Source organism: Ictidomys tridecemlineatus, chromosome 11 (genome assembly GCF_052094955.1).
Source record: "Ictidomys tridecemlineatus isolate mIctTri1 chromosome 11, mIctTri1.hap1, whole genome shotgun sequence".
Taxonomy (NCBI): domain Eukaryota; kingdom Metazoa; phylum Chordata; class Mammalia; order Rodentia; family Sciuridae; genus Ictidomys; species Ictidomys tridecemlineatus.
In genome coordinates, this window is record NC_135487.1 from 126,443,279 (window position 1) to 126,454,314 (window position 11,036).

General features: G+C 47.2%; 1 protein-coding gene across 2 annotated transcripts; it reads left to right on the plus strand.

Annotated features, from left to right (window-relative positions):
• The first annotated feature begins 8,106 nt into the window (after positions 1-8,106).
• Glmp (glycosylated lysosomal membrane protein) lies at positions 8,107-10,997 on the plus strand. 2 transcript variants are annotated; one of them, XM_005331384.5, is made up of 6 exons: positions 8,109-8,282; positions 8,743-9,000; positions 9,165-9,365; positions 9,491-9,709; positions 10,177-10,433; positions 10,541-10,902. In XM_005331384.5, exons 1-6 carry the CDS (start codon positions 8,121-8,123, stop codon positions 10,704-10,706), a joined length of 1,263 nt encoding a protein of 420 aa, XP_005331441.2. In that variant the 5' UTR covers positions 8,109-8,120; the 3' UTR covers positions 10,707-10,902. The 2 variants fall into 2 exon arrangements, with proteins under 2 accessions (XP_005331442.2, XP_005331441.2); XM_005331385.5 differs by lacking the exon at positions 10,177-10,433 and having other exon boundaries at positions 8,107-8,282; positions 10,541-10,997.
• Positions 10,998-11,036: the final 39 nt, after the last annotated feature.

An 11,036-nucleotide genomic window follows, 5' to 3' on the forward strand; every position in this document is an offset into this window, starting at 1 on the left:
GCACCAAGGCCCTGGTCTTTGTCCTCAGCCTCACTGGAAAAAAATTTTTTTTTTTTTTTTTTTTAAGAAAAAGGTATCCCTGTGTATTCACTACCCAAAGAACAGGAGGAACCTGCCTAAACCAGGGTGTTCCCCATCTGTGGTTACAAGTAGAGCCACACCCAATAGGTGCGAGGGCTTAGGCCTTTGTCCTGAAGGACATCTAACATCTCCTTTATCAAGGGGGGAATCTGAGTGGTGTCACCCTTTGATTTTTTTTTTTTTTCTTTATCCTTCCTCTAAGCAATAGGGCTTCAGCCTTCCCCTTTGTCCTTATGATTCATACGTTCAGCCTTGTCGTTCTCCTCCCTGCCCATGTACTGAGTCATATTAAGCTGAATACTTGGTGGGACAGTAGTACATACTGTTTGATAGGTTTTAGACACTGTGTGTGTTTAACTAATCCTCACAAAGGCCCTGTAAGATAGGTAATAGCCTCCATTTTGTCAGAGGGATCTAAAATATAAAGTGACTTGTCCGAGAGTCCAGAACTGTTGAGTGGCAGAACTGGAATTCGTGTGTAGTCTGTGTTAACTCTAGAAGCCATGCTTGCTGTCCTGACTGGACTGAAGTGTGGGGTCAGAAGGGCTGTGAAGAGTACCTCTGGGGGCGGGGGCTGGGGCTCAGTGACAGCACTTACCACATATGAGGCACTGGGTGCGATCCTCAGCACCACATAAAAATAAAGTAATGATACTGTGTCCATTTATAACCAAAAAAAAAGTACCCCTGAACACCCTTTGTACCCCATCCCATCCTTGAGCTTTCTGCCTAGCTTTGTCTCTCTAAAACTCTGCTTTTAAATGGGTCTGAAGTAATCCTACCTGCCTTTTCCTGAAATCCCTATCTGCTTGCAGTGTTCATTCACTCAGAGCCTTAAGTTCTCCCAGGAATGTGGGATAAATTCTCCAATAAGTTGACAGGTCACTTCTTAAATACTATTCATAAGAGACTGAGGATATGGCTCACTGGTAGAATGCTCGCCTATCATGCATGAAAGCCTGGGTCCAATCCCCAGTACCTCCACAAAGGAAAAACAAAAAGTATTGCTCATACTGAGGAACTACAGGGGTCCTGGGAAGCTATACATTCCCTATGGATTTTTTCTTTCTGTTTATCCCTGATTGGCTTAGGTGCATTCTGGTTTCAGCTCTAATAGTCATCTGTGGATAGTGGATAATGTAACTTTTTTTTTTTTAAGTATTTATTTTTCAGTTGTAGTTGGATACAATACCTTCATTTTATATATTTATTTATTTTTTAATATTTATTTTTTAGTTTTCGGCAGGCACAACATCTTTGTATGTGGTGCTGAGGATCGAACCTGGGCCGCACGCATGCCAGGCGAGCGCGCTACCGCTTGAGCCACGTCCCCAGCCCTGTATTTTTTTATGTGGTGCTGAAGATAGAACCCAGGGCCTTGCCCGTGCTAGGCAAGTGCTCTACTGCTGAGCCTCAACCCCAGCCTAATTTTCTTGATATTGTTAGCAAGCAACTTTTTTTTTTTTCCTTCACCTACAGTGTTAAATCAATCAGATTCTGGTCCAGTTTTCAGAGTCCCTCTCTGCTCTCCAGGGTTTATGTTTAGTATGATAATTAAGGCCTCATGAACCTTATTCACTAAACTTAGTAATATCATGAATACAATTTCAGCACCTTCTTGACTGTTCATGATCCTTCCAATTCCTAGATTCAGTCAAGTCCTATTCCTCCCCAGTCCTCATGCAGATTTGGTTGGTTGGTTGGTTTTTGGTACCAAGGACTGAACCGAGGTCCACCTTACCGCTGAGCTACATCCCCATCGATTTTTTATTTTGAGATGGTCTCACTAAGTTGCTTAAGTCCTTGCCTAGTTGCTAAGGCTGACTCCAACTTGGGATCCTCCTATCTCAGTCTACTGAGTTGCTGCAGTCACAGGCCAGCACCTCCTGGTGACAGTACTCTTTTTGGATAGTGGGGAGCCTTGATTTCCTGACTCCTACTGAAACCCCCTGTACTCAGCCTAAGATTCACTTGTATTCCAGAGTAGATAGCTTAGAGGGTCTGAGTGCCTTTTTTCCTCAAGAAAAGTGAGTTTTTGAGGAAAATTTGATAGTTCTTCTTGGAGTAGCTACTTGGAAGAAAAAGATGGAATTGTTTCCTTACTTTATTATAGAAAAATTAATTCTGGGTTCCTAGAAGATTTAAATTGAAGAGAATGAAGCCATAAGAGAAAACCGTAAGAGAAGATGTAGAGTTTAAAATACACAGTGGGAGGAAAACGACAGTAAAAACACAGGGTGGGAGGATGTTTGTAACAACATGAGTTAATTTCCTTCAAGAATTTTTAGAACTTGGCACTTAAGAAAGAAAGCTAAGATGAGGGTGTAGTTTGATGGTAGAATGCCTACCTAGCATGTGCCAGGCACTGGCTTTTATCCCCAGCCCTGCAGAAGCAAAACGGTGCAGGGGTGCGCACCTATGATCTCCACTACTCAGGACAATTAGGCAGGATTGAGAGTTCAAGGCCAGCTTGGGCAATAGCAGACTGAGTCTCAAAAAGGCCTGAGGATGAGGCTCAGTGGTAGAGCATTTGCCTTGTTTGTGTAAAGCCCTGGGTTTGATCCTGTAAAAGCAAATGAAAAGATGAAATTTAAATACCTGGGGCACAAGCCTATAATCCCAGCAACTCGAGACAGGCAGGAGGATCATAGGTTCAAAGCCAGCCTCAGCAATTTAGGCCCAAGCAACATACACCTTGTCTCAAAAAAAAATAAGGGCAGGGGGTGGCTAAAGCTCAGGAAATAATGCCAAGAATTAAATGGAATAGCATCAAATTAAAAATCTTCTGCACAGCAAAAGAAACACTAGGACTATGAAGAGAGAACCTACAGAATGGGAGAAAAATCTTTGCTAGCTCCTCTTCTGATAATAGCATTAATATCTAGAATATATAAAGAATGCAAAAAAAAAAAACACACCAGGGCTGGGGATGTGGCTCAAGCGGTGGCGCGCTCGCCTGGCATGCGTGCGGCCCGGGTTCGATCTTCAGCACCACATACAAACAGATGTTGTGTCCGCCGAGAACTAAAAAATAAATATTAAAAATTCTCTCTGGGGGGCTGGGGTTGTGGCTCAGTGGTAGAGCACTTGCCTGGCATGTGTGAGGCCCTGGGTTCGATCCTCAGCACCACATATAAATAAATAAATAAATAAATAAATAAATAAATAAATAAATAAATAAATAACCCCTTTACAACTAAAAAATATTTAAAAAAAAAAAATTCTCTCTGGGGTAAAATTGGGAGTCCATAATTGAAAATTGGGAGTTCAATCTAATGTATGAAATATGATATGTCAAGAGCTTTGTAATGTTGTGAACAACCAATAAAAAAAAAAAAGAAAACGAACATTAAAAAAAAAAATTCTCTCTCTTAAAAAAAAAAGGCCAAGATTAAAAAAAAAAAAAAACCACACCAAAAAAAATCAACCCAGTTAATAAATGGGCAAATGATTAAAACAGACCCTTCTGAAAAGAAGAAATATATAAGTGAAGAAGTGTTCAACATCATTAACAATTAGGGAAATGCAAATCAAAACTACACAGATTTCATCTCACACCAAACAGAATGGCAGTCATCAAAAATACAAATGACATGAGCTGGGGTTGTGGCTCAGCGGTAAAGTGCTCCTCTAGCACGTGCGAGGCCCTGGGTTCGATCCTCAGCACCACATAAAAATAAATTAACAAAATAAAGGTATTGTGTACAACTAAAAAATAAATATTTGAAAAAATTACAAATAATAGACCAGGGGGCTGGGGATGTGGCTCAAGCGGTAGCGCGATTGCCTGGCATGCATGCGGCCCGGGTTCGACTCTCAGCACCACATACAAACAAAGATGTTGTGTCCGCCGAGAACTAGAAAATAAATATTTTTTAGAGTGCCCCTGGGTTTGATCCCCAGTACCAAAAATAAGAATTTTAAAAAAGGGGGGCTGATGTAGCTCAGTGGGTAAACACCGCTGGGTTCAATCCCTGGTACAAAAAAATAAATACTGGAGAGGATGTGGAGAAAAAGGAACAGTCTTCCATTGTTAGTGTGATTGTAAATTAGTACAACCACTATGGAAATCAGTAAGGAGACTAGGCACGGAAACACCACATGACCCAGCTGTAACACTCCTCAGTATTTACCTAAATAATTAAAATCTTCCTACTACAGTGTCACACGCATACCCGTGTCTGTGGTAACACAGTTCACAACAGCCAAACTGGAGCCAGCCTAAGGGTCCCATCAGTGGATGAATGGATAAGGTGTCTAGACACAACGGAGAGTATATATACACAATGGATTTTTTTTAATTTAAGAGAAATAAAATTATGTCATTTTCAGGAAAATGGGTAGAACTAGACACATTAAGTGAAATAACTCAAACTTAGAAGGTCAAGGGTCTTTTGTTTTCATCTATGAGGAAGCTAGAAAGAGAAAAAACGAAAAGAAAAGTGGAGGGGTGGGAGCCCATGAAAATCAAAGTGAAATCAGGAGAGGAACCAAGGTTGGGAGGCAGGGAGCGAGAGGAGTGCTGGGGAGTTACATAGGAGTACCGGGGAGTTACACCGGCCAAATTAGATTGTGTTGACCGCATCTATGACTATGTAACAAGTCCCATCACTCCACACCCATAGAAAATGCGGAGGGCTGGATTTGTGGCTCAGTGGTAGAGTGCTTGCCTATCACACGGGGAGGCACTTTATTTTGTTTTATTAATTTTTATGTGGTGCTGAGGACCTCAGCACCACATAAAAATTAATAAAATAAAGGCATTGTGTCCATCTAAAACTAAATTTTTTTAAAAAAATTTAAATGTGGGGGAAAAGGGGGCATTGGGGATGCAACTCAGTGGTAAATCACCCCTGGGGTTAAATCTTCCGTACCAATAAATCAATGAGGCTGGGGTTGTACCTCGGAAGAGAGTGCTTTCTTATTTAAGCATGCAGTAGACCCTGCACCACAGCAAAATAGGCAAAGGGAGCAGGTGTGGTGGCGTAGTGGCACATACCTGTAATCCCAAAGGCTAGGGAAGCTGAGGCAGGAGGATTGCAAGTTCAAAGCCAGCCTTGGTGAGGCTCTAAGCAACTCAGTGAGATCCTGTCTCTAAATAAAATATTAAAAAGGGCTGGGGATGTGGCTCAGTGGTTAAGCACCCCTGGGTTCAATTCCTGGTACCAAAAAAAAAAAAATGGGCAAAGGGTATAAATAGCTGGGGGGTGGGGTGAGAAATAATGACTAAAACATGAGGAGATCTGTAACGGTAATAAAAACCTGATTTGGTAAACACATGTGGAAATGGACCCTCAAGCACATGGTGTGAATGTGAATAAACTACTTACAAGGCAATTTGACCTAGCCTAGGTACTTACCTGTGCCACTGGTTATGAATGTATGAAATGTATGTATGGGAATATCTCTTCCAGCATTGTTTGCCAGAGCAAATATTACCTCAACAAGGTTCTGATTAAATATATCCAGGGAATATGCCAGGCATGGTGGTGCATGTCTAATCCCAGAAACTCGGGAGATTCAGGTGGAGAATCACAAGCTTGAAACCAGCCTCAGCAACTTAGGCCCTGTCTTTCAAAAAGAAAAAAAAGAATAGAGTTGAGGCTGTAACTTAGTGGTAAAATACCCCTGGGTTTAATTCCCCCAGTACTACCAAAACTTTTTAAAAATTAAAAGTTGTGCATGTGTGTAATCGCCAAAGAAAATGAGACAATTCCAAATCATTGATATGACTAGTTCTCAAGTGGAAAATTAAACAGTGTTTGGATGTCATTGTATGATGGTATTATTATTATTATTATTGTTATTTTACAATACTAGGGATTAAACCCAGAGGTGTTTAACCACTGAGCACATCCAGTCCTTTTTATATTTTATTTTGAGATAGAGTCTTGCTAAATTGCTTAGGGCCTCCCTAAATTGCTGAGACTGACCTTGAACTTATGATCCTCCTGCTTCAGCCTCCCAAATTGCTGGGATTACAGGCATGCACCACCGAACCCAGCAGGCTCAACACATATTCTTTAGTATACATAGAATAATGCATAAGAAACTGGTAATGACTGGGTGCGATAGATGCCTGCAATCTCAACTATCTGGGAGGCAAAGGCAGGAGGATTGCAAATTCAAGGCCAGCCCGGGAAACTTAGGGAGAAAATGTAAAAGAGCTGAGGGTGTAGCTCCTTGGTAGATCATTTGCCTAGGATGTGCACAGTTCTGGATTCAATTCCAAATACTGCAGGGGTTAGGGGGAAATACTGGTGCCAGATGGAGTGACATCTCCTACAATCTCTGAGATGGGGTCACAAATTCAGTGTCAGCCTGTGCAGTTCAGCAAGATGCCCCTATATCAAAATAAGATTTTTGGGCGGGCACCGGGGCTCATGCCTGTAATTCATTGCAACTCACTAGGGAGGCTGAGACAGAAGGACTGCAAGTTCAAAGCCAGCCTCAGAAATGGTGTGCTGCTAAGCAGCTCAGTGAGTCTCTAAATAAAACACAAAATAAGGCTGGGGATGTGGTTCAGTGGCTGAGCCCCCGAGTTCAATCCCCAATACCACACATACAAAAAAAAAAAGATATTTATGTTTAGTGGTACCAGGGATTAAGGCCATGGGCATTCTACCACTGAGCTACATTCCCAGCCCTTTTTATTTTGAGACAAGGTCTTGTTAAATTATCCAATCTGATCTCAAACTTGTGGTTCTCCCACCTTAGTCTCCCACCTTTCTAGATTACAGAAGTGTTTCACTGCGCCCAGGTCAAAATAGAATATTAAAAGGGATGGGTATAGGCCAGATGCAGTGGCACATGCCTGTAATTCCAGCAGCTCAGAAGGTTGAGAGAGGAATATCTCGAGTTCACAGCCAGCCTCAGCAATGGCGAGGTGCTAAGCAACTCAGTGAGACCCTGTCTCTAAATAAAATACAAAATAGGGCTGGGGATGTGGCTCAGTGGTTGAGAGCTCCTGAGTCCATCCCCAGCCCCCCCACCCCGAAAAAAAAATAAAAAGGAAACAAAATTGGGCTGAGGATGTGGCTCAGTGGTTGAGTGCTCCTGAGTTCAATTCCCAGTACACCCTCAAAAGGGCGGGGGCACTGGGTATGTACTTTAGTGGTAAAGCAGGTATCTAGCATGTACAAGCCCTTGAGATCCATCTCCCAAAGCACAGAAAGAAATCTCCAGAAACTCAGAAACAAGGAGAGAGAGAGGAAGAATAAGATAGGAAGGGAAGGGGGAATGGTGGGAGGGAAAGACAAACTGGGAATGGTGAGTGGTGATTGTCTCAGTAGGCTCCAGTTTACTGCACCTTTCAAATTTTGTACTATGTGCATTTATTAATCAAAATAACTCAAGATTGCTGGGCATGGTGGCGCACACCCATAATCCAGCAGCTGGGGAGGCTGAGGCAGGAGGATGGCAAGTTTAAAGCCAGCCTCAGCAACTTAGTGAGGCCCTAAGGAATTTAGCAGGATCATGTCTCAAAGTAAAATATAAAAAGGGCTTGGGATGTGGCTCAGTGGTCAAGTGCACCCATACCCATAAATGAATAAATAAATAATGATTTAAAATTAAGCAAAAACATCAAAAAGCATGCATTTGGCCAGGTGTGGTTTCCCTCTTGACCAATAAATGTATTGCTTTCCTATCTTCTTCCTTCAGGTATCTTCTCAATACAATTGTGAATTCTTCCAGGATGCATACCTCAGTGTTCAATAAATATTAGGTTGAAAAAAACCCTCTGGGTTCTTCTCTGGACCTTTCTATTAGTCATTATTCAGATCCCTTTTGTGTCTTGAATCCAGACATCATGCTCATTACAAATAACTGTTGAGTGGGACTGAGCGGGTAGGAGAGGCTAGGAATGCTGTCTGCACACATGACCTGGAAATTTGTGCTTGCCGACTCCATTTGGGGATGATGTTTTCTCTGATTCTGTTCCAACGCAGCTGGAATCTGGGTGAAGGGAGGCGGTCCCTTTAAGAACTGGTGCAGCAGCCGGCCCCACCCTCTAAAGGGATCAGCTGAATCCGAGTCACATGACTCTCCCGTGTCTTCCACCAACTGAATCGGCTGCCACCTGCATGTGCGGCTGTGGGGAGCCCCACTGGGGTTGGGGTCCCCATGCCCCCAGCTCCCTGCTTCTCTTGAGCCTCCTGTGCACAGCTCCACTCGGCCTTCTGGGAGGGGAGACCCGCCAGGTGAGGACTTGGGGACTAGAGCCATGGAGGTGTCAGGGAGTGCTGCCTTTCCAGGGTGGCTGGAGTGTGGGGCGCCCAAGGGATGGAGGGTGACTGCAGAGAGAAGTGTTTTTGAGCCTGGAGGAGGGGGGCATCCCTGGCTCAAGGGAAGGACTGTGGAGTGGGTGGAGAGTAGGACGACTCCCTGCTCTGAGTGGACCCCGGCTCAGCCCAGGTCCAGGGCGTGTGGGATTTCTGTGTTCCTCTGGGCTGGGCCCTGGCCCCCTCCCCTCAGGTCTGGCTCATCCTGCTTCGCCCTCACCCCGCGGTTCCCTGGGCTCACATCCATTCCTCTCCCAGGCTCTCACTGGCCGTGATTTCCCCAATCGTCCTCCAAGCCCCTCTCCCCTCCCTCAAGTTGGTCTTTGCCTGTGTCTCTCCCGGATCTGTCCCCTCCACCCTCCCCTCCTCCAATTTCCAGGTGTCCCTGGAGGTCATCTCCGGCTGGCCAGGCCTCCCCCAGAGCCTGCTTCACATCCGGGCAGTGGGCCCCAACTCCACCCTGCACTATGTGTGGAGCAGCCTCGGGCCTCCAGCCGTGGTGCTGGTGGCCACCGACACCCCCCACAGTGTCCTTAACGTCAACTGGAGTCGCCTGCTGTCCCCCAAGCCTGATGGGGGCCTGAGGGTTCTCCCGGAGGACAGCGTCCAGTTTTCTTCTGCCCTTATCTTCACCAGGGTGAGGAGGTGGGGGCGACCGAGGCCAAGGGCACCGAGGAGGGGCTCCTCCCAACTAGAGGGAGGGGTTGAGGACTGGGGAGCTTGGGGGTGGGTATGGAGTGGGACGGGGGACTTGGGAGAAAGCTAGACTGTGGCGAACCCAGCTCCACCACCCACCCCCAGCTGCTGGAGTTCGACGGCACCAACATGTTGGATGTGGCGGCAGAGCCCCTGGGAAAACCGTACCCTCCGTACTCGTTGGCCGAGTTCTCCTGGAACAACATCACTGACTCACTGGATCCTGCCAGCCTGAGTGCCACCTTCCAAGGCCACCCTGTGAACGACCCTAGCGGGGCTTTTGCCAATGGCAGTCTGGCCTTCAAGGTAAGGGCGTGGGGAAAGAGAAGGAACTCGGAGGACTGGTTTACGAGGTGAGAGTTCATGATGGGGAAACCCTTAAGCACAAGTATGGGCCATCGTCCCCCTCCTCCATCCCTCCCCTTTCCTAGGTCCAGGCCTTTTCCAGCTCTGGCCGACCTGCCCAACCCCCTCGCCTCCTGCACACCGCAGACGCCTGCCAGCTAGAAGTGGCCCTGGTTGGGGCTTCTCCCAGAGGAAACCACTCCCTGTTTGGGCTGGAAGTAGTCACTGTGGGGCAGAGGCCCGACTGTCCCTCAAGGCGGGAGCAGCACTCCATCGACGATGAGTATGCACCTGCTGTCTTCCAGGTCAGACTTCCAAGCAAGAGGCAGATGGGTGGGAAAGCAGGCAGGACCCTGTGAGGACCTCAGAGCTGTTCAACTGTTTATCAGTTGGCAACTTTCTCTGGAGGCTTTAAGTACTGGGCACTTTGAATCCCCCTCAGTCTCTACCCTCAAGGGGGACAGCCAAAGGCAGTGCAGTGTGACCCAAGCTCCCCAGAAGGCCTGGGGTTGTAGGGGAGGGAGCTTGGTGCCGATCTGCAGGGCCGGAACAGGACCCGGTGCTCATCCAGCCCAAGAGCCCTTCAGAAGAGAGACCAGGGCTCTGGTGCAGGCAGCCTGTCAGTTCTAGAACCGAGCCCAGGACTCGGGATTCTGCTGCTCTTAGCACGCTCCTTGCTAGTGACAGATGGAGACTGAGAGAGGCAGGGAGGACAAGGGTCTGTCTGGCACAGGCCCCCTCTTCACCCTGCCTTGCTTGCCCTTCTCCTCAGGTGGACCAGCTGCTGTGGGGCCCCCTCCCGTCTGGCTTCCTGCAGTGGCGACCAGTGGCTTTCTCCCAGAAGCAGAGGAGCCGAGAGTCAGCCCTGCCCTGCCAGGCTTCTCCTCTTCGCCCCAGCTTGGAGTACTCCCTTCCCCAGTCACCCATTGTCCAAGCCTTCTTCAGGTCGCAGAGCAACTTCTGTTCCTTCAACCTGACATTTGGGGCTCCCACGGGCCCTGGCTACTGGGACCAACACTACCTGAGCTGGTGAGAGCCCGAGCCGGGACTGCGGGGGGCGGGGGTGTTGAAGTGGAGGAGGGCTGCCTCCCAGCCTGGCCTCACCCACGAACTTCTCTCTCCCTCTCTTGCTCTAGGTCAATGCTTCTGGGTATGGGCTCCCTTCCTGTGGATGCCCTGTCCCCGCTAATCCTAGGCATCGTGGCAGTGGCCCTGGGTGCTCCAGGGCTCTTGTTGCTGGGGGGAGGTCTCGTCCTGCTGCTGCGCCACAAGCAGCACTCAGAGTACCAGTCCATAAATTGAGACCTGCTGTCCGGAGGGAAGGACCCTCCTGGACGTGCCTTGCCGTGCCTCCTCGGACTGCTGGCGGTTGGAGGGCCAATGTTCCAGCTGGCCCGTCCCCTCCCGTGGCACTTTTCTGCAGAACTTCAGAAACGAACTTCCACTTCCTGGGGTTGGGGTCAGGGTTATTTCTAAAAGGTCCCCTTGGTGGTGTTTACTTGTGTCATCCCTACTTCTTGGTTGACACTCAAAGTTTTGTTAAACTAAGAGTGACCCTGGAGGGTACGAAATAAGACTTATCTTTTTCTACAAGGTTCTAGTCTCTCAGCACGTTGATATTGTGGGGTTCAC